The sequence below is a fragment of the Poecilia formosa genome, unplaced genomic scaffold, assembly GCF_000485575.1.
Source record: "Poecilia formosa unplaced genomic scaffold, Poecilia_formosa-5.1.2 Scaffold295, whole genome shotgun sequence".
NCBI classification, from domain to species: Eukaryota; Metazoa; Chordata; class Actinopteri; order Cyprinodontiformes; family Poeciliidae; genus Poecilia; species Poecilia formosa.
Window position 1 is genome coordinate 553,002 of NW_006800234.1, and position 26,028 is coordinate 579,029.

The following is a 26,028-nucleotide window of genomic DNA, read 5'->3' on the forward strand; positions in this document are numbered from 1 at the left end:
CACTTTCTTTATTGGCTGCCAGGACAAGAAAGTGAGTGACAGAGAAAGTAGAGACGAGACGCTGCCAGGGCCGATACTTCTTTCTCCCGTTTCTCCTGTCTACACTTTCACTTTTGTTGGTTTTCTGTTCCTCTCCCTCACGGCTCACTGCACTGCACTCTGCTTTCTGCCACGAGAAATGATATAGTCTGCTGAATTATTAATACACGCATTTAAAACAGATATAATTAGGCAAACAAAAGAGCCGACTATATGCATTTGGGTTTTGCAAACTTGAGATGTTAATTTCAAAGCACTGCTTTTACTTCTGCAACCATAATTTGGTTAATAGCGACGTCTAGCAAATGCCTTGTTGTACATTTATGAACCAGGTGCACTTCATGCTGTTTTGCATTAACTTAGTTTCTTACCAACTAAGCACAAGGGTGGTTACAAGCATCAAAGGTGGATCTTGGTTTTAAAAAGTTGGTTTCAAAACTGCAAAATATTTATGTTCACAAAGTTTCTCTCTTATCTGTACTATCCAGAAATCAGTTGTAGATAAATTTGGTGAGCGGCTGAGATGAAAGTGGACCTGAAAACTTTACTGAAAAGTGTGGGCAAAAGATCTGAAAAACATAAAGCAAATAAGACAAAACAACGCTATGGTGGGTATTTATTAGATTCATAATTGGGAGGAAAAAAAATCTATTCCTTACATGCACAGCGGTTTAGAACTAATCTGCTGGTCATCCAGCTGCAAAAAGCTTTGATTTATACAAAGGAGGTTTGTCTTTGAACTGAACACAAAAAAGCTGCAGCTGGTTCACCTTCTACTTTCCCATTATGCAACATCAGACTCTAAAACAAACCAAATTACTGAATCATCAGATCACTGAGCAGAGCTGATCATGCAGAGGACACTTTGAAACTCGGGTAAAAGACAATCAATGATAGCAAAGCTTGTTCTGAAAAGCTGATCTGTTGCCCTTTGTCGGAATACCTTAAACCCCTTTTGCACAGCCTTCCCAAAAAGCAAGCTGCCTGCTGCCCAAGGAGTGGAGCTGTCCCTTAAGCTGACCATAAAAGGCCAATTTCAAATACAGGCCTGGCTAAATGGCTGTAGCTAACATTTCAGTGGGTTCTGAGGTCAGGTTTCAAGCATCGTGATAACTCTGGGATTTTTTTTTTTCCTCAGTTCCGTATATATTAAAAACCAGAAACATTTAGACCTAGAAAAAAAATGTTTGCCAACGTCTTCCCCCCAATAGAAATTCACAGAATAAATAAATTCTCACCCAGTGGAACGCAGAACTACATTTGAATGACAAGAACATGCAGCATTTTACATGCTTAAATACATACAACCCCACTAACATTTGAATAAATACCTCCCAGCAAGTTCCACACATTTTGTTGCAGTCAAAAAAGCCTCTGTCTTGGATGTTTGACCTTTCTTCCCGGCAGAAATAGCACAGCTCATTCAAATTAGTTTTTCTCCTGAAACAGGCATGGCTTTTTAAAAAAAGGTTTTGTTGGCTCTAGTGGCCTTTATTTGAAAGTAGTTTGACAGGAAAGAGGGTTGTGAGAGAGGGAGAAGACATGTGGCATACCCTCAGCATGTTGCTCCAACCACCGTGCTGTATAGTTGGTTAAGCGTTCTCAATCTTCTAGTCATTACGATCAAATAGTTCAATGTGGAAACGAGTTTTATGGTCAGATAAGACAAACAGAGGGGCATGTTAACAAATGAATCAATTTGTTAGTATAATAAAATTTGATTCCTTAAATCAATATGGTGGCTACAAAAAATTGTAATGTGAGGTTGCAACTCGCCAGCGGTCATTTAACCTAATATTAGTCAGCTGTGTATATTTGTAGGGTTGAGTGTATAATTATAGACCAGTCAGTCACAGTATAGAAAAACCTGCAGATATTTTTTGCTGGAACAACAAAAAAAAGGGAAAGAAATGATGGGAAGAGAGGAGGGGGAGTCAAGATCTACTCTATTTTTAGACTTAGAGAAATCAGGTGTCTGTGGCCTGTAAAAAAAAAAAAAAAAAAAAAAAAACTGAAGCTGTATAGTCGTTGATATATTACATGATCCATGANCTGTGTTGTCGTTTTTATTTTACATGATCCATGACTCAGAGTGCTGCAAGAGCTTAAAGAGAAACACGGGGAGAACAAAACACGAAAGAACAGCATGAAGGATGTTCCATACTGCAGAAAACAGTGGAAATGAGAACGCAGCCACAGAGGAAAAAACAGGCCTCTGATGGTCAGTGACTTTCCACAGCAAATGAGTTGAACAAACAGCATTTCTCTCAGCAGACAATGCTCCTTGCAGATTAGATTAGCTTCTATTACATCGACTTCGCCTCACAGAAGCAGACCTTCCTGCTTAAGAGAAAAGAAGTTTTCTTGTGGAGTAGGAGTGTGTGTGTGTGTGTGTGCGTGCGTGCGTGCGTGCGTGCGTGCGTGTGTGTGTGCGCGCGTGGGGGTGTGTGTGTGTGTGTGTCAGACTTCCTCCATTTTGCTTCATCCACAAGCCTGGTGAACATCACCAGCGCATAAATGTCCTCCTACCCTGACAGCACAAATTCAATTGACTTGATTGCTCTTTTATAAAATGAAACTCCGGTAAGGACACAGCGAGGGTGGACGGCTGCTATAAAAAGACCCCAGCTCTTCTTGGAGTCCACCCACCCACACTGCCAGAAGCGGTGGCGTCCATGAAAAACGAGGGGCGGGGGGGGGTCGTGGAAGACAGCCGCACAAAGCGTTTGTTTTATTTCCCAGACAACGCTGCAGTAGGACCATTAGCAATGACGTGCTATTCATCAGCAGGCTCATCAGGGATGCGCGTGGACAGGCTGTACCCCTTTCGTCCCTGTCAACAGCTCAGGCCAACCTAGCATCACCTGTTCGAGGGAGTCGAGGTGGGAGGGCGGGTCGTGGGGGGGAGAAAGATGAGGTTTTTTGGGGACTAAAGGCACAGAGAAAACACAACGCTCTGTTCAGCGCCTGCCTGGCTGACGCCCAGGTACAAGATGGAGGCACAACTCGGGTTCTGTCAAGATGCCCGACAGTCAAAAATAACTACATTCAGATACAGCAAAAATATACATTTGTGAACAGTGACAGAGTTTTGTCTGTGCAAAGCTTAAAATCACAGCAGCTCTGCAAATTGTTGAAATGGCCTGTGTGTGTGTGTGTGTGTGTGTGTGTGTGTGTGTGTGTGTGTGCAAGGCGGTAATCGAATAAACAGGATGTGATGTTCTTCATCTATCAATCATCATTATCCAATTCAGAAGGGGATGTTGGGCTGATCGTCACAAGGTTTCAGCGCAGAGCTGAAGATCCAAACAGCAGGAAGGGAAATTTATATGTAAACAATCATTTTAATATCAATACTCGTGACTTTATCGTTTTTAAACCTGCAGAAGAAAATGTAGAGAAACAGTGCTTTGCAAAGTACTGGTGCTGCCTGAATACTTTCAAAGAAAACAACGTATTTTACTGGGATTTAATGAAAAAAAAAGTAGGGCACAATTGTGAAGTAGAAGGAAAGGTATACAAGTTTACCTTTTTTGTTTGTTTCTACAAAAAAAAAAATCTGGCTTTCACTTTTATTGAATATTTTAAAGAGCAACTTTTCACTTCAGCTACAGCTGCTAGTCGTTTAGGCCATTTCTCAGCTATGCACATCTAGAGACTCAGGGGTTTTTTTGCTCCATTCCTCCTCGCAAAGCTGCTCAAACCAAAACATATAAAATAAAGTTTTGTGGGTTTTTTTTTGTTTTTGTTTTTTTTTTTTACCATAAAACAAGTTTTCATACGTGCATATTTCTAAAACTTAAAAAGCTATTTTTAATTTGAGCATTTTGCAGCTTTACAGGCTCTAGACATTTTATTAAATGCAAAATGTACTATAAAGGTTGCTGACCACGGCTCTCTATTTAGTCAGTACTAAATACAGTACTAACAGTACTGTTACCAAGTTAACAAGTTAACCAGCTGAAACCCCTGACAACCAATGAATAAAGCCCATTGAATATTTCAAAACGCCTCCCTGTAGGTAGATCCTTGTAGATGACTGCACAGATTAACACTTCCCAAAAAGAGGGGAAAAAAAATATCTGACAAATTTCGTAAACAGGGTTTTGTCTGTCAAACACAACCAACGTAATGAGACTGTTTAATGTAAGGAAACAGATGCAACCCTGTGATGGCTTAAATGAATCCTCTCTGAATACTCTCAGCATCTTTTCATAGATCACACAATTTTAAGCAATTTTTGAAAATTTCAAGCAAAGCAGCCACGCTAATCCAGCCAATAAAAACCACACGGATACTTCACCGCACAGACAGATGAGATTATAGTCCGTCTGCTTCATCTGTAGACTCTAGCAGACCAGAATATCAAAGTAAGCAGTAGTTTTTAACAGTCGAGCAGCTGCTTCATCTCAGCCCCTACCTGCTGCGTCTCGCCTGCCAGTCTTCGAGATTACAGCTTATCCTGGGTCGGAGGGGAAGTAATTGTGTTACCTGGTGGGTGGGATGCTTGAAGCATTTCATAGTCTTTTAAAAACAGACCAAAGTTTAAAGCCATGTAGGGAGCAAAGACTTTTCAATGCTGCAACAAACGGCAACCTTTTAAACATTTTCCGTAACAGACTAAAGGCAGATTTACAGTTTCCACCTGGTGCTCCTTTTGCTCTTCCTGTGCAGCAGATCTGAGCTGATAAACAGTGCAGAAAGCCCCCGTTCTGAGCTCAAATATGGAAGCAGCTGCATACGTCACCCAAACTTTTTACCGGCAGGAAGCGAGTCTCGACTCTCTCCTCTGACGAGCCGTCACTCAAAGGCTCCGCACTCACTTGTGTCCTGAGTTCTTCTTGGCTACAGAATTACACATTTACGCTATTGGGGTGGTGTCTGATATGTTAAAGTGAGGGTTCCTGCAGGAAAACAGATCCGTCACATGCGCGCTGCTATGAATACTCAAACGAGGCCGGGAGACATGCTCTCGAGCTGCGGGCTCCTCTGTCAGGAATTTTCCACTCCGCCGTCACAACACGCAAGACGTACAGCATTTATTTACAGTGTTTTCCTCATGACCGTCAGCAGCTTGTCAGGCTGTAACTGTATAAAGCATTGCTGGAGTGGAGAGCAATTTTAGCCTCTGGAAGGAGATCAGTGCAACTCAGAAGAGCAAACATTAGCAGAGGATTTGCACAATTAGAAATTATAGCTCCCCGTTCACCAGGAAGCACGCTGTGGAGCATCACAACATCCAGTAACCAGGTTCACAGCAGCACTGCGCTCCATCTTTTACTGGCACAGTTTATTTGTTTGATGTTAAAATTAAACATTTACTTAATTTTTTTTTTTTCTTTTACAAAAGTAAAGCCAGAAATATACATTCAAATCCGTGTCCAGAAATCCTTAAAAGACCAAAGGAACAAAATTAATTAATTAACAATTCAACTCCCACGTTCATTTTAAGTAAACCAAACCAGAATCTAAAAATCTTTTAAAGCCAGAAAAAAAAACAATATGTGCTGAATTAATGTTTAGTATGTGATCAATGAGAACCTGCTTTTCTGGACGAATTGTTTCAAATGTAACTCTTCAACATTTAATTTGCTTATAAAAAGAGCAGAATGGAAAAACAGTGTGCCGTCAGTTCCGTTCCTTAACTTAACATTAAAATATCATGAAAGCATCTTTGTTTGAAAAAAAGAAAAACTTCCTTTGAAGACGAGAGCTGAAAACTAAAATGAGAACATGGCGCCCAGTCCTAATGTGTGTTTATAAAAGCCGTGAGGGCTAATGTGAAATCAGTGACCCCTGCATGAGGCCGTCTTTTATTCCCATCTGCACTTATTTTTTCAGTCAGCAATGCAGCAGGACTTCACAATATTCTGGTGGAATTATGAAAACATTTAGCTGACAGCGCTTTGCAAAAGTGTTCGTGCCCCTTGAACTTTGCCGTCTTGTTTCACCCACGAATTTTTATGTGTTTTACTGGCATAGGAAACTGGAAGAAAATGAGAGATGATTTTATAAATAAAAAAAGTAAACGTGTGGCAGTTAATTGTATAACTTGAGCCAATTGGTTTGTAGAACCACCTTTTTGCTACAATCACCCAAAGTATTCAAGGGTATGTCTCAACCAGTTTTCATGTCTGTACTTTGACTAGGTCGTTCTAACAAACGAATAACCTTTGCTCTAAAAAGAGCTTCTCAATTCTGGTGTTGAATACCCAGCATGTTTTGGGTGTTTCTCTTCCTGGCTGACAGGCTTCTAAAGCATTTGATGCTGATGACATAATCCAGTCATTTGACTTAGACCAACTGAAGCATAGCACGTTTAAAATATGGGCCCTGAGGACCAGCGTCTGGAAACACTGAACTAAACTATTATCATTCTGGCTGTTTGCTTAATATTTTGTCCTGCTGGAAGATGACTCTTCATTCTACTCTCAAATCTTCTGCAGCCTCTGGAAGGTTTGAATCCAGAAATTAAGCTGGTCTCACCTCGGAGCAGCTTTGCTGTCCCTCCTGAAGAACAGCCCATACCATGACGCTACCACTACCATGTTTTACTGTGAGAATATAGAGAGGTGAATGTCAGTATTTCACCACATATGGTGTTTTGAATCTAGGTCATGTAGTTCACTAACTACATGACTGCTGAAGGCTGATAGTTGTGCTGGGTTTTTAGAGAGTTTGAATGCAAAAACGCACAGCAAACTTTTTCAGGTTCCCTTATATAAAGTTCTGCAAACTACTAAATATTTCTACGCAACAAAAATATTAAGTTAGCAACCGATTGGAAAATAGTGGCCAAACGAGGCAGAAACATTTCCCTCCAGTTTCAACACAACCTGGTAGGTGTTTAAATTTGCATCTGCAACAAAGTCTTTTCCCATTCAGGACATAGTGTACATTGTGCAAGTTTCTGCCGGGGGGGAGGGAAGAACGTCCAGACCTCAAAAAACTGGTTAGGTGTACGAAACAGGAATTGTTGCGTATGCAGCAGAGAAACCTCAGCAGTATCTTAAAAGGTCAAAACAACAGAGTTAAGCTCATGTGCGCACAAATAAATCTAAGAATCAGCAAGTTTCTTCTTGTAACAAGTAGCATGATCACAAACTTGTTCCTGAATCTTAAGTTATATTTTTTAAAAATGCATCTCATTGCAGGAGTTAAAAGTGCTGAAATGATATGGAGCTCAGAAAAGAGATGAATTTTTTTTTTTTTTTTTTTTTTTGCTGGTTGCTCTTGCATAATCAGCAAAGGGAACAAAACTCAAAATATAAATAAAGAGTTAACAGCGGTACTTATGCTGTATGCACACATCTTAGAAACATCACAGCCTCCAGCAGCCACGACTCATGTTTTAACACGTCAAAGCAGAACTTAGTTCATCTGCAGCCGTACCGGCCCACAAAACTGCTTGTTTTGGCGTGTGTGCCCCAAATTTCTGCCTTCGACACATTTTATCTGCATGTTTCATCATGTTCTCTTAGGTTCAAGCAACGGTTTCAATTTCGTAATGTAGCTTTTGCATTAAAAACCCACAAACTCACAATTTCCAGTCAAAGTTGAAAGACCTGCTGAGGTGTTGAGCGGAAAGCAGAAGGTGAGAGCGGGAGCGACAAAAGGTGCAGCCGCTTCTGCCCTCGCGGAACAGCGGTCATCTGGACAGCAGGCGCCACAGCCTGCGAGTCACCGCTGCCTCAGTGACTCACACAGGCCCTGCTGAGTCAAGCGGAGGGACTCTTGTTGCAGAGAATTACGGACTCGCACTGGAACAAAACCAGGCCTCGGGTATGCAAAAAATTGCTGGCATGCAGGTTCTTGGTGCACATAAACACGACTGGCTGCTGTTCCTCTGTTCCTCGAGAGGCTGCAGAGACAGGCATCGGGTTTGTGACTCGTCAAGCACGCTGTTATTTAAAGCAGAGCAGGGTCTTACATAAAGTCTCACACCTGTGTGTCACTGTGTAGGCTCTCTGAGAAATGGACACACACAAAAGGGACAGATCGTGGCATGAAAGCTTGAGGAATACAATCAGTCTGGTACCATGTGCGTCCGCACACCGTTCCAATAGCAGCCATGAAAAGACACAGAGTCGGTTCAAGGCTGTCTGTGGCCTTTTCCACCAGCATCAATATTCACAGATCTAATAATAGCCCCTCTGTATGGTCCATCTCAATGTTTATTATACATCCAACATAACCATTTTTGCTGCAGCTTAGACAGTAGTGCCCAGTAGAAGAAAGATGCAGCACATGCACCGCTAAGCCACTTTTATGACGTCAAACTGTTCGGGAACAAAATATTAGAAATGCATGGGAAAGGGGCTGCACAACGTCGCAACAACACGCAACTTGCTATGTTGTTCTTGAATGTTGCAATGACTACTATATGATTTGGAATAAATAAATCAATACTAAAATCTACAGTGTTAATGTCGGTTTTCTCTGGTTGCACTGAAAACACAGATGTCAAACTGAGAGTAGCAGTGCCTTTATAAAATGAGCTAATATTTATTGGACTGTATGTGGCCTAATGTGAAACAGTTTATATGATTGGTTTATTTCTAGGAAAACATTACATTTTGATGTCCTACTATAGTCCTCCCACTCTCTTTCAGCTTTAACATTTTGATAGAGTCTCGACACACAGTGACAGTCCGTCAGACTGGATGAATATATTATTTGCAAGCAGTTTGAATTTTCCCCACCTGACATTTTACAGCCAACCAAATATTGCATCAAAATCAGTACAACTGCAACCATTGAAAAGGGATCACAATATTGATTTGATATATTGTGCAGCTTCTAGTTTGATTCGATTTTTTTTTAAACAATGCCAAAACGAAAACGGCCCCGGTTTGTCTTGCAAAGTGCCCCATGAGGATAGTTTTAAGTTGGTGCTGTACGAAAAGCAGAATTGAAAATGTGGTTTTCTTGAGTCTATTAAATGGCCCATTTCTGATGGGGAGGAGGGTAAGGCATCTGCTCCCCGGGGGCAGTTTTTCTGAAAAGCCCATATATAATCATATGCATGATAATATCTGCCCGTGTCACAGTCAGGGTATCATCCAAAACACCTCCTCATCTGTTAATGCATACCTCCCCTGTGAGCTGCAACGGGGTTATGGGTCACAGGAGTGCAGGACAATGCTCTGCATGCAAAGTTAGTCTAAACACGTCTGCTGGAGAGCGAGCACAGCACATGTTGAATGCACGGCTTGTAAGGAAAATAAGATTTATCGAAGGTGGCGTTACATTCCCGAGAAGATGAACTGAAGTAAACCCACCGTCTCTTAGTTACCTAGCAACATGGCAGCAGGGTAAAGGCAAACTGATGGCTGGCAATGCTGAAAACATACCTGAACCCGACGCACCTCTGCCTTCAACACACTCCTCCAGCAGCAGCAGCAGCAGTAGTCTGGGATTCAAAGTTCATCAGTCTCTCCTCTGGGTTTTATGGCCACCACCTTCTTCCAGTAACACAGATGTCCCTTCAGCATGAGGCAGCCTCCGATCTCAGCGATGCCATGGCCGAACGGAGCGCAACGAAAGTCAGTGACTGATTTCCGTTCACTGGCTCGTCGGTCTGTTTGTGTGTCTGTCCCCTCGGCAGGGGAAGGGATGCGGGTACGACGTTTAAAAATGACACGCGTAGACACATCATCAGCCCCGGGGGTGGGCTACGTGAAACCAACCGCAGGTTCTGCCCATGTTTACAAAATCTGTCCACATCATTGCGCGGGAGAGCAACACGCTGGGTTTCCTCAATCTACAGAAAAGGCCAAAAGCTGTAGAAACGTTAAAATGTCCTTGGAGTATTCGAGCTACGATCCAGTGAGTTGGTGAGTGGGCTCGTCCTGCGGTGAGGAAAACGCAGACAGGGCTGCGTTTAGGCCATTAGCTGCTCCTTCCGTCCACAGAACCGGGAAGAGCGACGAGAAGACGGACAAGGAGCTCTCACCATCACAACTTGCCAGTCCTCTCAAGTCTGAACCGCTGTTTAGACTTCAGCGACACGAAATACAACGCAGGTAAGGAGAACATCATACTTCCGGTAGTTATTTCAAATTAAAAGTCCAGTGTGACGTTGCATTCGTTTAAGGCCCATAGCGCCCTTCAGTTTTCACTAAAGTTCCCGTTTTGAATTTGCTAATTCAAATGCTAAAGGACCCTATCTATAGAACACAAGGAAAAACGACAAAAGAAAATTATTTTATTTTTATTTTGAAAGGATTTTCGGCGTTTGCCTTTCGATAATGCATACTTAACAGTCTGCAAAGCGCTGAGCGTAGCGCTCCCCCTGGTGGCAATAAAATATTTTGGTCGAAACCAGACCATAAAGTTGACACGTATTTTCTGAAATTACCAAAAGTCCAGTAATGTAATAAATTATTTATTAACCTTAATTTAAAAAATCTAACCAAATACATTTTCAGCTAATGGTAAGGCTACCTCTAATTTATTTATGTACTACAAATTCAGTTGCATGAATTACATTTGATCAGCCTTGTTCCTACCTACCAACAACCAGTCCTGAAGGCCACAAGAGCAACATACCCGGTTCACAGTGGTGAGTCCTGAAAGCATCGTTTGTGATGAAGCCCAACGCATTGCATTGTGAAATTTTGTATCCAAACAAATACTGAACTAAATCAAGAGTTAACCCATTTGTAATCTCACTAATATGGTTTAACAATTAAAAAAGAAGAAAAAAATTACGTTTTATTGCGAAAATGAGAATGATGTAAACTGAATTTTTCCGGTGGAAATTGCAGAAGAAAGTGAAATTCCAAAGAGAACAATCAGAGTTTTATTATGTCATTAAACCTTTATCAAGATGTGTATCTCGGTAATGGTTCTGCATATAATGTGGATTTACCTTAAGTCTAAGGAAATCTTGGAAGAGAGGAAATAGAAGGCAATATTTTAGGTAGGAAATCCTTCTGTGTCTGTTAGTTGTCCAGGATGCAACTGCAGTATATCAGAGAATCAAATGCTTTATGTTGAACCAGCCTGTGTTGGTTCGTCTCTTCATTTTGACCTCTTTTCCACTGGCTCTATTTCTGTATAACCATAGTAGGGCTCTTGACCCTCAGGTCATCCCATCCACTTTCCCAGCTCCACTGACAGGTGAATATACAGCTGTTCAAACCAACTGAAAGTTTGCAAGCGTTTCTTGTTCAGATTGTTTTATTGTTTCCTTTACTGGAAGCCACCTTCGGCTTTAAAAAAAAGTTTTTAAAGAAATTTCCTTAAAAGAAAATGAAACATACACCACTACACACACCTTGGGCACACCTTAATATTCTACATGATTGAGATAATTGCATTTATCTCAATAATGCAATTATTTATAAAGCTCAATCTCTACTGGTAGTCCACAAGAAAATTTTCACATTAAAAACTAAATGCATTAATTTCATAAAGATTCAATGAGCACCACTGTGAACATGAGTGTATCTGTTGGGGCAGCAGCATCAGAGCCAGGGATCTAAAAAGGCTCCACAGCCTGATAGAGAAGGCTGGTTCTGTTCTGGTTTTGTTCTAGGGTGACTGTGGGATCTCTGGAGATGCAAAGAAGGATTCTTCATAAAATCAAGAAAACTATGGACAACCCAGAACATCCTCTTCATGAGTCTGCCATGGGAAAACAGAGAATCTTCAGTCAGAGGATTCTTCTGATTCACTGTAGTACAGACCGCTACAGGAGATCTTTCCTGCCAACAGCCATCACTATCTACAATAACTCTTTGAAGACTTTAAATGAATGAGCTACAATGACACTTAATTTTCCTTTGGGAATGATAAAGTTTTTTTAAATTGAATTTGAATTGAGAGATCAGATGAAAATGTAAGTTTCCTTTCCACATGTTAGACAGATGTCGTCACAGGTCATCAGCAACAGATTGTCTTTTCCCGATGACCTGTTTCCTGATTTACTAATTTTAGTTACTGTCAGTGAGGAACAGGAAGCATTACATCACAGTCCATTAATGTGTATGTGGAAAAAAAAAACTGAGAGCTATTTTTATCCAGGATGTATTTTCTGAATAGCAATGTACATTTATTAGATTTTTTTTTCATCCTTTACATGTCTCATCTATAATGAAATTACATGATACGACATAAACAGCACACTTTTTAAATAACATATAACTACAGCCATTATATAGATGTTTATATGTTTAAATTTGTTGTAAAAGACACTGTAGATGTCCTCCACTAGAGGCTTGGTGTACCTTTGTTGTTCCAAGGACCGCTTTCCTCAAGACAGAGATGTCAGAGGTTGTTACTTGAATCTGCAGAAACCACTCTCCCAGTATAGAGGTCACAGGTCAAAGTCCTCCAATGACCACTGCCACCACTGAGGCTTTCCCTTTCTTTCAATACCATAGTTTATTCTTCTTTCAGCCCTTGTTTTTTTTTTTTTTTTTTTTTTCAAGCTTCTTGTCTCTTTTGTTGAGGTCTGTATTCCGTAGAAGCACAATACCTATCATTAATCCCATCTTTTACCTTTTCTCTATCACCACAATGTCCAGTTGGACAGTAATCTCTGGTTTATAATCTGGATCCCAAAATCTAGCAGGATCTTATCTCTGTCACTGCCAGCCACTCTTGATGGAGTTTCCCATTTTGACTGTGGGACCTCAGGACCTTATTTGGTACATGTGTTCCTCTGCACTATTCCAGGGACTTGATTTTGGCCTTCCACGATGGCCATGGGTGTCCAATTTGTCCTCAAAGGCCAGTGTCCTGCATCTGGGTTTTCCTAGGACAGTTTCTAAACTCTTCCCATGTGGACGAAAATGGCCAAAGTCAAAATACTGCATTGTTTTAGAAACAGAAATGTATTAGAATGTGGACTTGACTTTGAATATATTTATATATATTTCTACATAAACTACATTTGATATATATTCGTGCCGTGCCATATAAATAAACTGAACTAAATTTTTTTGTTGCTTAATTTAAATTTTTAATGTTGCAATTTTGATTTGTTCCACTGTTCAGCACACGGTGGTGCTATTGAGTCAGCAAAACCTTCATTGTCGAAACGAAGAAAAAAAGCAAGCCTGCTGATTGGACGCCTATTAAAGTAAACAAAGCGGAAGGTTGAGCTTCACAGTGAGGTTTTGAGGCTGCCCCCTCTTCGGTCTGGAAACTGGAAACTTTTAGTTTTACTGCTGATTGTGTAAATTGCAATGCGATGTCATCCCTTCTCCCGTTCACCAGCAGCTTGCTGGGAGCATCCAGGCGGTTCATGTGGAGAAGTACTTCTGGTCTCTCTCCGCTGCTCAGTCTGACCCCGCCTGCACCCTCATGGGTTGTGGCTTTTGGTAAGAAGGACCTGCCTGATCTCCCAGTCCTGTTGGAGGAAGAGCTGGAAGAGCAGTTCGTGAGGGGATCCGGGCCAGGAGGACAAGCTACTAACAAAACCAGTAACTGTGTAGTGCTCAAACACATCCCCACCGGGATTGTAGTGAAGGTAGCTCTGCTATTTGTCCAATTTTTAAGGCTTAGCTGTTATGTTTTCTGTCAGGGTTTACTTTATCTGTCAATTAAATCCGCACTACAGTTGTTGTGATAAACAGTGGATAATAGATTTCTGATTTTCACTGATATTTTAATATACGAGAGTACGCATAAAACGTCTCTCTAAAAACTAGCATTTATTATAATTCCCATTTTACAGTAAGTAAATGTATCCTTGCCTCGGATTATAGTGCCTAAGAAACTTAGGATCATATTTATTTAGCACAGTTGATATTACATAAAATCTCTTATTAATCCACTTGCATTAGGTTAAATTAATTAATAATTAATAGAATCAATATATTTTATCTAAGCTTTCAAACAGGTCCTACACCTTAAAATGCTAGGCTTGTATTGTGAGGAAGCTCGTTATTATTATTATTATTATTATTATTATTATTATTATTTTATTATTTTATTATTATTATTTTAAAAAGGCAGAAAGGTAAGTGTGAGGAGTGATATATGTTTTTATGTTTTAGAGCTGAAGTTTCTAGTGGTGATTGGTCAGATTATACTACAACAGGCATGTCTCCAAGTGGATCATTTAAAAAAAAAAAGAGGGTAGAGGGAGCCAGGAAAAGAACTGCCATTTTATCAACTGATTGTTCTGGGTTCCTAAAATTAAGAAAAATCCACAAATTATCTTATAGTCATAAGAAAAATATGTTGAAAGTTTTAAAGCAAACGGTTATTTTTGTCAGTCCTCTCTAGTTTTTAATGACAAAGTACAACAATATGTGAAATATCTAGAATATATTGCTGGAAAACATATGTACTTTAATACTTTAATACTTGGAACTAGAGTTGGGAATTGTGTCTTATAACTTCTGTTTCTCTCTCATTCAACCCCTCCTGTAGTGTCATCAGACCAGATCTGTGGATATAAACCGAAAGCGTGCCCGGGATATAATGAGGGAGAAACTTGATGTGGCATATAAGGGTGAACTCAGTGAGTTGGTGGTGAAGAAGAAAGAATCTGTGTTGAGGAAACAAGAAAAACGGAAGAGAGTGAATGAGAATTTGGAGAAGAAAAGACTGTTTAAAGAATCCTTGGCCGTAGACAATAAACCTGGAGATGACACTTAAAATGTTAGTGTGGATAGTCCACTGTAGGGGTGCACCGATTTATTGGCCAGCTGATTTATTGACCTTGAGCTTCTTAATTTTAGGAGATCTGTGATCAGCTGATACTTGTATGTGAAGTCTGTCTTATCCACTGATCTTATTTGCCTCAGCAAATGTCTAAAAATCAACCACTGTCATCTGTTGCTCTGATATGAGAGAGGGTTGACTGATAGATTAGCCCACCAGGTCATGTCTGCATGTTTGCAGTTAACAATAGTCACCCCACTGTTGCCACCTGAGCTACGTTCTTGCTATATTTAGCGACATCGGCCAGATGAGGCTTTTTAAAGATCAGTAATCTGCGATCAGCCAGAAAACTCCAATCGGTGGACCCCTAGTCCATTGTAATCTTGAAATAAACAGTTTATTCTTTCTGAAAAATTTATTACAAATCCTGTTATTTTTATTCTCTTAGTTTCTCAGTTATTGATCTAATGATTACATTTTTTTATCTATCAGTACTACTCCCATCTACTTCCACTAGGTGTCAGTAAAACCCTATTCCCCAAAAATCCCATTAAAAATGTTTAGATTTCAGATTATCAACATTCTATCACCACAAAATGTTTATAAAGCAATATAAACATTGGTTTATATTGTGTGATTTTTTTTTTTCTTTTGTGGGAATTGTTTTGATTGTTTACATTTGTGGGCAAGAAAAAAGACAATTATTTTTAGTATTTTTATATATATATTTTTTGTATGTGTTTATTTGACTTTTCATTCCTTTTTGAAACAACATTTTTATATCAGTAACATGCAATATAGCTTTGTGAATTGTAAAAACATACAGATGTTTATATGTTATAGAATAGACGTAGCAGAAGTTGCAACCAATGGGGAAGCTGCTCTGAAGCACGCGCCCCGCCTCTTTGATGAAATTACCCAATGGGAATCGCAAACGGATTTTTAAATCCTCCATGCCGACTGTGTAACGTTACGGCGCTGTGGTTTGACATTTCTTCGACATTAAAGTTAAACTCAGAAGAACTCGGCGACACGGAGGACAACATTATTTTGGACGATATTCTAGGAACTGAGGATGGCAAAAGGTTAACTTTATCATTAGTTGATATTTGTACAATGCAGCTGTGAAATTTTCTAGAAAGCGGATAAGAGTGCTATAAAAACTACCCTGTGTAGGTTATAGCAAAATATTTACTAAAACGAGAAACCCAAATTTAACGCAGTTTTTTAAGAATTTACGGTAAAATTTACGACTGTTCTATATAGTTTTTCGAGAATTAAACTTGAATAGCTATTTTTGGATATTCTTATGTTTATAAAGGGAAGAAAAATGGACTGAAAACGGACAAAAAAACAGGTGAGACTGCTGAACAAACAACTACCTCACAAGCGGAGACAAAGGAAAACAAGCCACAAATTAACAAGGTATGTTTCCTGCATGTTATGCTTTACACACACACCCGTTTGTCAACTCGTATAGCAAACAAATTAAACCTCAAAAAGCCGTCCAAATACTCGTATGCCTCGTCCTGGCATAAACAATATAAAGCTTACGTTTACACAAATCAGCAGGGTTTATACTCGGATTAAATCCCCGATTCAATTTCACAAAGACAGTAGCACATAAGTTACTATGGCAACTTATCCTGTGCAGCTAGCTTGCTCCAGACCAGGCTAACACAATGTCACTGGTTCACTTTGTTTTCCAGGCAGGTAACTTTATGTTTCTGAAGACTGCTGGTGTCCTAAGTTGACAGAAAGGCCTTTAATAGATTTAGCATGTTTTGAGAGGATTCGAGAAATGGCTTAAAAAGAAGCGAATGTGTTCTAATCAAGTAGCATAGGGTATGGAAACCCAATTGCATTTCCAGACCTTGTTTCAAAACAGAAAGTTGTTTTTCCAAACTTGAACAACCAGTTTATTTTCTAATCTGTGGATTAATGTAAGTTGAATGCAAATTTTGGTCTATCACACAGGGCCCCCCATTGAGCTTAGAAATGTGTTTTTGATATACTGAGAAAGGGTGGTCATAAGTAAGATAAAGGTTTGAGTTTTATGGGAACTGTTAGTTTTTAATGTGTTTGCACATACATTTAAGGCAGAAATGATGTACAGACATTTAATAAAAATGACTTGTGTCAAATACTGTAAGATGGATGTTCGAATGGGACTCTGTCAATAGGAATTATATAAAATACACCCATTTTGTAAATCAGAACTTTTAATTTGGTTGCAGAAGAGTCTTTAATTCTAGCAGCTTTCTTTTAATCCAGCCAGTTAGAAGGCTTTTTTATCTGCCTTTCAAAGTATAATATTGCATTTCTTTTGCCCTATTAGGTCTTTATGTTTTTTGTTGGGTTTTTTTCTGATTAATGCCAAGAAAATTCACTTTTATAGGAATTTGTCGATAAAACACAGCCAGTTGTCCAGAGTCTGCGCAGTGCAGGTAAACCCAGGTCCCCGCTGAGCGACAGCTCCAGCATGCTCATCCTGGAGGGGAATGATTCTGATGCCACTGATCCTGGTCTGTCAAAGCTGAAGCAAGGTGAGTTTCCCAGAGACAAATGAGAAATATTACCACTTTCAAAAAGACAAACTTATTTTTAACTCTTGACCTTTTTTTGCATTCTTTGTCTTTTTACAACAAAAGTATTTTTACATCAAAATTGTGCATTTATGTTTTGTTTTTTTTGTATGTTTGTTTGTTTTCCAGTTTATTTTACAAATGAAAATTTGAAATGTTTGGTGTGTATTTGTATTCAGTCCATTCAGCAATATCCCCAAAAGAATTGCGGTCATCATTGGTTGAAAAGTGTTTTACAAAGTATTTACTCAGGGTGGCTGTACATACAAATGCATGACACACACACACAAAAAAAAACTTTTAACCCAAATATAGTTTTCATTCCACTTGCATTCGTTCGTCTCGTAAAGTTACAATAAAATAAATTAAAGTTTGATTAATGTGATCAAATCTAAGAAACATCAAAAGAACTATGAATACTTTTACAATGTTCTCTAAAGCAGCTTCTCTGATCCTTCTTTCCTTCTCACGTCAGTCACAAACGATGAAGCAAAATCTAAGAGCTGTAGCTCCAAAGAGCAGAAACCAGACGGGCCGTGTCAAAGTGAGACAAAAAAGCAAATCTCTGGCAAACCAAAGCAAAAAGAGCCCGGCGCAGAATCAGATGGTAGCCCTGCAGTGCCATCGGCCACGCCTCGGAGTAAAGCCAGCCGCCGCAAGCTTGGAGCAAAAAAGTGAGTTCATTGTGTCCGCATTACTTGCCAAGATGCTGATGCACTTTCACAGCTGGCTGAGCAATCACAATGTCTTTCTCTCCAGGATGGAGAACAAAGCTCTTCAAAACAGAAAAGTCACAGATTATTTTCCCATCAGGAGAAGTAACAGGAAAACTAAAACGGAGATAAAGGTTTGTATGTGGGGGAGGGGGAAGATTGCTTTTATTAAGTCATGGTGAGAAACTGTCACTTTGAAATTAGTAGTTTTGAGTAAAACTTTGATCTGACTGTCAAGAGTGAAGAACACAGACACATTGATGACCTGTTAAAGAACGGCATCGAAGAAGGACTGGAGGTAATGTGGCCCTTTTATTTTTATTTTTTTCACCAAATACTACATTCAGATGTCCGTTTGGCAGAAACATTATTACAATTCTTACAACGGTTTAACATTTCGCCAGACCAAATAAATGCCAGAGATTTGAATGTCATCAGGTCAAACACATTGAAGGAAAAGGAAGAGGAGTCTTTGCTGTGAAGAGTTTCAAAAAGGGAGATTTTGTTGTCGAGTACCATGGCGACCTGCTGGACCTGGCTGAGGCCAAAAAGAGAGAGGCCCAGTATTCTGAGGACCCTAAAACAGGCTGTTACATGTATTACTTCCAGTATCAGGCTAAAACCTACTGGTAGGTTGAAGTAACACCAATAAAACTAGAAGACTTGCAGCCTATCGAAGCTTAAAACGTTTTGCTTTCTTTGCTTTACAGCATAGATGCTACCAAAGAAACGAACCGTCTTGGACGGCTGTTGAACCACAGTAAAAGTGGGAACTGCCAGACGAGGCTCCACCCCATCGACGGGACACCTCATCTGATCTTTGTGGCCTCCAGGGACATCAAGGCAGAGGAGGAACTGCTCTATGACTACGGGGATCGGAGCAAAGAGTCCATCTCTGCACACCCGTGGCTTAAATACTGAGAGTTTTATTATGCTGAACACGAGTCGTTCTCAGTCTTTATAAAAGTGAGCTTTACATAAAATGACACTCTTTGAAAACATGCCTGAAGTGAAGCTGTGAGCTTCAATACTTGAAGTGTTTTTTTGTTTGTTTGTTTTCCTGCAAGATGTGCTTTTATTCTTTTAGTTTCTTTTCTAAATTAATTGAATGCTGTTTTGGCTACAGTGAAATACAGCCTGAGTTTGATATGAGGAAAAAAAACTAAAGATAATTTATGATGATCTTCAGGGTGTCGTGCAAATTCTCTGCTGTCTTTATTTTCTTCATTACTCTGTGGTTTCTCATGATGTTTGCTGTTTAGATATTCAGGTTCTGTACAGTTAAGTCAAAAAAAATATTTGTACCCCTGGCAGATTTAGCTTCAGTGTAAACTTTTGGTTTTAACTAACATGTTGGTGCATTAGGGTGATGGCAAAGAGGCCTTCCAACCTCAAAGACTTGAAATAAGATACCAGTGGAAACATGAAATAAACTGCTCAGCAACTGGAAGTTTGATTGCTGTCAAGCTGATGAACTATTTCCACTGATTATTGGTAAAAGTAAACATATTTTTTTACATTACATTCTTTCAAATGAAATTGTGAATAACATTTTTTTTTTAGAATAAACTTTTATCTTTTGACAGCTGCATGTCTTTTTTTTTTTCCAGAAACAAACTTGTTGGTTAGATGAAAAAAGAAATTACTTTTGTCAGATATATGAATATCATAATCCTAGATATGAACAACAGACCTCAGGGGTGTTTAAACAGCTGCATTTATACTGAGATTGATTGAATTGTACACAGGTGAATATATAGTATTTTAACAGTACTATGGAGTATCAAAGTAAAGAGATCATGGTACAAAAGCATGACCCATTCTGCAGATTTTATTTGTAAAAACAGAAAATCGTGTCCTGTGTAAAAGAAAGAAATGACACAGGCTGTCAACAATCAGCAACCCTGTTTTTATTGCTACTTTGCATATCACACATTATGTCTGAGTGGTATTTTTTCCTAGTTTCTTCATAACCGGCAACATTTACAACACTTCAATAGCAAATAGCCCCAAAAATCCAGCATAAAAAAATGTAATCTGCATTGTTTTGTTGATACAATTGACTTTATGGGACCATATTTGATCCATTTGTTTACTTCATGATTTAAGACAAAACTTAAATGAGCACAGTTTTAAAAATGCTTGAACAGGGAATGACTCTAACTTAACACTTTCCAGTTACCTAAACTTATTTATAGTTCAGCTTCTCCAGTATTGTAATACTTAAAATCATATTAGGTTAAAAATTATACAAAATATTGTTAGACTGACATGTGTATACAACAATAATTACAAAAGTGGTTAGAAATTGTGCAGATAAATCCCATTTGCCTCCAAGACAGAGAGATCATCTGAAGGACTCCTCTCATTTTCTCCTGAACGAAAACCTAAAAACAGAAAGAGTCCAGAGTCAGTTTAGTTTATCATGTGTGACCAGTCATGGTTCCTGTACAGTCAGGGAAAGTAAGTTTTTTCTTCTTGTCTGAAAAAGCACAAACAACATTTTCATTTCCAGAATTTTTTTCTCCAAACGATTGTTTAGAAAATATAAATCCTCCCATCCTTACATCAATCCATCATCCTTCCATCCATTCATCAATCAACTATCTGTGTGATATGTGCTTATATTCTTTTTCCCCATCTGTCGCCATCCCTTTTTGGCCTCTAGTATTTTGGATAAAGCTGTTTGTGTCCAGCGTGTGAGCATCCGCTGCTGTGAGACTCTGACTAGTTGGCTAAATGTTACATTGCCATGAAAAATGTAAGTTCATAACACTTGGGATATATTAGCCAACAGTGACTTTCCTCCAATCAGTCCTTTGCAATATAAACATTGAACACACTGATATTATGATGACAAAATATTTGTGACATGTTGTGAAAACCCTATCAAATATCTAAATTGTATTTGGAAAGTAGGATGGACTCTATCTGCCCTTAATACTCACACACAGGATCTACGATGTTAGAGATGCTAAAGCTCATACAGAGTGGTGAATGATAAAGAAAGAAAATGTATCTAAGCGATGTGGGTTAATCAAAACTGATATTGCAGTTTTCATCAAAAATATCACAATTTAATATTTCCTGATATTGTCTTGTAGAAAAGCCTGCAGTAAGGTCTGGGAAGGACATACATTTATATTAAAGGCCCCTAAAGGCGATCCTAGAAACTGAGAAATCCAGGATTTTCATTTGGGAAAACTATGGAACATTAGGAGAAATGTATAGCTGTCCCGTCACTGGAACGGTGGGTTAATGGCTGACAGGCGCTCCAATCCAAGTCAGAGTAGCTTGTAATTACCGACAATAGTTTAGAAGATGGACACATTTTCCAGCCTCACTCACTCCTCACGCACAAACATTCTCTGCATCAGCATGACTTCACTGGGTCACAAGTACAGCATTAGCGCACAGGAGAACGGCTGTAAGGATAATCTGCCTGTTATCTTCACCTCAGCATCATGTGACTGAGGAAAAAAAAACAACAACTTTGAATTCCTTGCATTTTACCTGTGATAGTAAAACTTTCTGACATTCAAAATAAGTTTATATTAGTTAATTTATTATTTAGATCTAAACATTTTGTAACTTACAGTTTTCCTATGGTTGTCTTCTCATTTACTGTGGATGAACCATCCTCTGTGGCTGGCGGCGTACCCAGATCCACGTCAACCATGGTGGGTTCAGATTGAGGTAGAATCCCACTGCAGAAGAAGTTTATGGTCACTTGGAAAGATGGTACAGCAATTTTGAATTAAAAATAGTGTTCAAAGTTGAGGAACTTGAAACATTTCACACCATTCAGCAGAATTCAGTCTTTTTTCTCTCATTTCAATAAAAAGGTTACAGCAGATATTTATATTATGGTCAGACTTTAATTGCAAAACCTGCAAAAATGACAACATTTAGACAAACCCTAGCCCTATCCCTTTCTTTCCCTAAATTGCTATTTACTTTTTGCATACTTGTCCAGAATCACTAAATGAAGTTCAAAACTTTTCTGCAAAAATGATAGGAACCCTCTATATAGCAAAAGTGTTGGAAATTACAACTACAAGCTTGGCAGTTTTCCATCTAAAAGTTAAGAATGATTCTTAGTCATAAGTCTAAAAAAAAGTGTTGATTTTAGAAATAAGTGTGAGAACTACATTAGAAATTAAAGTTGGAGAGCTAAGAAGCATGTCTGTTAAGTTGCTCACTGCTAGCTCTTCCTTTGCAGATAGTCTGACTGACTATTATATAAGATTATATAAGTTTTTTTAAATAGGAAAAAGGGATAGTGCTCCTCTGTACAGCAAGTACTTTGAAAATATATAATAAGCACGTGTAAAATTTGGACTTAAGATAACTCTTTCAGACAAGTTTCTCTTTAAATTGCCATCTCCAGGATGTCCCAGCCTCATGAGCTGAAGTCTTTATGTTTGTAAAGCTGCTGCCATAGTGGAGGACAGACAGAGTTGACACAAATGGTCAAATATATGTATACATGCATATCAATATACATATGAAAGTCTATCAAATATTGCATGAGATGTTTTGCAACATTCTACAAATTACACTGTTTCAGTATAATGAGCAGCTCTTTCATTACAGTGTAATAGCTGTAATAATACATCATTTATAAATATTAGCAATTTTGAGCATCATTTATAGCTTTTTTTTTTTTTACTTGAATTAAAACATTTTCCTCGTTTTTAGCTACATTTTGTGTGTAAATGCACTTAAAAAGTAATTTCTTTTCAAGGTAATCAAACAATGAGAATCTCATCCCAGTTTTTGCAGCGGGTTTGTTTTACAAAACTGTTGTCTTGGTTGTTGATGCTCTGTGTGGGATTGATTACATGCAAAACAAACTCTTTCTGGTGCTTCTAATGCAAATAAACAATAACTGATTAACATATTATTGTGCGTTAGTGGTGAAACGGTGCCAGCAGCTTGACGGATAAATCAGGTTTTAATAAAACAGGCTGTGTGGGGACCTCTTATACAGCTGAAGCTCCTCTTGGGCCACCATGAGCTGAGCCTTCAGCTGGTTCCTCTCCTGCAGAACCTCCTTCAGCTCCTGCATGGTGAAGCGCGGTCTGTTGGGGTCATTCAGGTCCACCACCAGTTGATTAGCTCCCACAGTTTGCTGCTGGGACAAGGAAGACATTGTTAAAACCTCTCCACGTCTCCCCCTGACAAGAGCTTGAGCCGGAGGATGAAGCTCACCCCGGTCTGTCCGGAGGAGGAAGAGCCCTCCCTGATGATCCTGTCCAGCTCTGCCTTCAGGTTGTCCCGCTCCATTTTCAGCTCCTCCACTGACAGATTGTACTTGTTCACCAGCGTTTCAAACATTTCCAGGACTCGGACTATCCTGAACTGTAAATCCGACACTTCTTCACCGGTGCTGCTTATTTTTAACAAATCTCGGCCGATCACGTAGGAAATGTCATACACATCTTCGACGGTGAGCTCAAAAGCGTTTTTCTCGAAGGCCAGAGCAGGCGACGATTCTTCACCAAACTCCATCGCGACACGGCTGGACTCCTTAAGATTACGGAATAAAGTCACTTTTGAAACAACAGACTACCTAAAAAGTTCCAAACACAGCGATTGCTCTCCGTTTTAGACTTTAATTTTCTAAACGAAGGTAACAAACTTCCAGCGGAGCAGTACTTCCACCCGCCCCAACCCCCCTCTCCCATCACTCATCCTCCAATGGCGTGGCAGCAGAGGAGGGCAAAGTATCCTAGCGACAGGTGAGCTCAAAGATCGTCTACGGTTAGGACAGCTCACTTGGAGACGATCAAAGCGTAAAGGGAGGTCGTAGATTTAAAGGAAAACTAGGAAGCTCGCCTTGTCATCTGTTCTTCGTGACACCCAGAACCGTCAGGATCAAGTGATAGATCACGTGATTAAATGTTTACAACTTTTATTGCCTTCTCCATTTGTCAGGGTGAAAAGATCCAGTCAGGAATTTCAAGAACAGAAAATTGCTTCTCCACACTAAACACTGCTAGTCTGTGAAATGTACAAACATCAAGGGCGCCATGATCCTGTAGTGCTTTTCAGAATCAATGTTTATATTCAATAGACACACACATGCAAAATAGCAAAAATAAACTTTTATTACTTTAATCACAAGTAACACAATTTTACATGTACTGCTCAGCAGACACATGATGCTATCCACAGCAAATTTGTTNAAATACATTTTCAGCTAATGGTAAGGCTACCTCTAATTTATTTATGTACTACAAATTCAGTTGCATGAATTACATTTGATCAGCCTTGTTCCTACCTACCAACAACCAGTCCTGAAGGCCACAAGAGCAACATACCCGGTTCACAGTGGTGAGTCCTGAAAGCATCGTTTGTGATGAAGCCCAACGCATTGCATTGTGAAATTTTGTATCCAAACAAATACTGAACTAAATCAAGAGTTAACCCATTTGTAATCTCACTAATATGGTTTAACAATTAAAAAAGAAGAAAAAAATTACGTTTTATTGCGAAAATGAGAATGATGTAAACTGAATTTTTCCGGTGGAAATTGCAGAAGAAAGTGAAATTCCAAAGAGAACAATCAGAGTTTTATTATGCCATTAAACCTTTATCAAGATGTGTATCTCGGTAATGGTTCTGCATATAATGTGGATTTACCTTAAGTCTAAGGAAATCTTGGAAGAGAGGAAATAGAAGGCAATATTTTAGGTAGGAAATCTTTCTGTGTCTGTTAGTTGTCCAGGATGCAACTGCAGTATATCAGAGAATCAAATGCTTTATGTTGAACCAGCCTGTGTTGGTTTGTCTCTTCATTTTGACCTCTTTTCCACTGGCTCTATTTCTGTATAACCATAGTAGGGCTCTTGACCCTCAGGTCATCCCATCCACTTTCCCAGCTCCACTGACAGGTGAATATACAGCTGTTCAAACCAACTGAAAGTTTGCAAGCGTTTCTTGTTCAGATTGTTTTATTGTTTCCTTTACTGGAAGCCACCTTCGGCTTTAAAAAAAAGTTTTTAAAGAAATTTCCTTAAAAGAAAATGAAACATACACCACTACACACACCTTGGGCACACCTTAATATTCTACATGATTGAGATAATTGCATTTATCTCAATAATGCAATTATTTATAAAGCTCAATCTCTACTGGTAGTCCACAAGAAAATTTTCACATTAAAAACTAAATGCATTAATTTCATAAAGATTCAATGAGCACCACTGTGAACATGAGTGTATCTGTTGGGGCAGCAGCATCAGAGCCAGGGATCTAAAAAGGCTCCACAGCCTGATAGAGAAGGCTGGTTCTGTTCTGGTTTTGTTCTAGGGTGACTGTGGGATCTCTGGAGATGCAAAGAAGGATTCTTCACAAAATCAAGAAAACTATGGACAACCCAGAACATCCTCTTCATGAGTCTGCCATGGGAAAACAGAGAATCTTCAGTCAGAGGATTCTTCTGATTCACTGTAGTACAGACCGCTACAGGAGATCTTTCCTGCCAACAGCCATCACTATCTACAATAACTCTTTGAAGACTTTAAATGAATGAGCTACAATGACACTTAATTTTCCTTTGGGAATGATAAAGTTTTTTTAAATTGAATTTGAATTGAGAGATCAGATGAAAATGTAAGTTTCCTTTCCACATGTTAGACAGATGTCGTCATAGGTCATCAGCAACAGATTGTCTTTTCCCGATGACCTGTTTCCTGATTTACTAATTTTAGTTACTGTCGGTGAGGAACAGGAAGCATTACATCACAGTCCATTAATGTGTATGTGGAAAAAAAAAACTGAGAGCTATTTTTATCCAGGATGTATTTTCTGAATAGCAATGTACATTTATTAGATTTTTTTTTCATCCTTTACATGTCTCATCTATAATGAAATTACATGATACGACATAAACAGCACACTTTTTAAATAACATATAACTACAGCCATTATATAGATGTTTATATGTTTAAATTTGTTGTAAAAGACACTGTAGATGTCCTCCACTAGAGGCTTGGTGTACCTTTGTTGTTCCAAGGACCGCTTTCCTCAAGACAGAGATGTCAGAGGTTGTTACTTGAATC

The 26,028-nt window shown here is 39.1% G+C and overlaps 3 protein-coding genes across 12 annotated transcripts in view; 1 reads left to right on the top strand and 2 right to left on the bottom strand.

Annotated features, from left to right (window-relative positions):
- The window catches only part of LOC103151871 (membrane-associated phosphatidylinositol transfer protein 2-like), a 127,266-nt gene that overhangs the window by 42,993 nt on the left and 58,245 nt on the right, over positions 1–26,028 (bottom strand). For 2 of the 8 annotated variants that reach the window (XM_007572130.2, XM_016681780.1), the window contains exon 1: positions 9,393–10,035. The exons of 1 other annotated variant lie outside the window; for it this stretch is intronic. The gene's annotated coding sequence lies outside the window, so the exon portion shown is untranslated. Of the gene's footprint in view, positions 1–9,392; positions 10,037–26,028 lie in introns of those variants that run through there. 5 more of the 8 variants (XM_016681783.1, XM_016681782.1, XM_016681778.1 and 2 more) reach the window with 4 other exon arrangements.
- Positions 13,115–19,427, top strand: LOC103151868 (N-lysine methyltransferase KMT5A-like). Of its 2 annotated transcripts, XM_016681784.1 has the most exons (9): positions 13,115–13,519; positions 14,428–14,518; positions 15,983–16,086; positions 17,060–17,207; positions 17,722–17,920; positions 18,006–18,093; positions 18,198–18,257; positions 18,398–18,588; positions 18,670–19,427. In XM_016681784.1, exons 1-9 carry the CDS (start codon positions 13,241–13,243, stop codon positions 18,878–18,880), a joined length of 1,371 nt encoding a protein of 456 aa, XP_016537270.1. In that variant the 5' UTR covers positions 13,115–13,240; the 3' UTR covers positions 18,881–19,427. The 2 variants fall into 2 exon arrangements, with proteins under 2 accessions (XP_016537270.1, XP_007572190.1); XM_007572128.2 differs by lacking the exons at positions 13,115–13,519; positions 14,428–14,518 and adding an exon at positions 15,498–15,746.
- On the bottom strand, positions 19,847–23,735 carry LOC103151867 (RILP-like protein 2). 2 transcript variants are annotated; one of them, XM_007572125.2, is made up of 4 exons: positions 23,174–23,735; positions 22,942–23,096; positions 21,556–21,666; positions 19,847–20,346 (listed from the first exon to the last, which is right to left on the bottom strand). In XM_007572125.2, exons 1-4 carry the CDS (start codon positions 23,471–23,473, stop codon positions 20,325–20,327), a joined length of 588 nt encoding a protein of 195 aa, XP_007572187.1. In that variant the 5' UTR covers positions 23,474–23,735; the 3' UTR covers positions 19,847–20,324. The 2 variants fall into 2 exon arrangements, with proteins under 2 accessions (XP_007572187.1, XP_007572188.1); XM_007572126.2 differs by having other exon boundaries at positions 22,942–23,093; positions 23,174–23,727.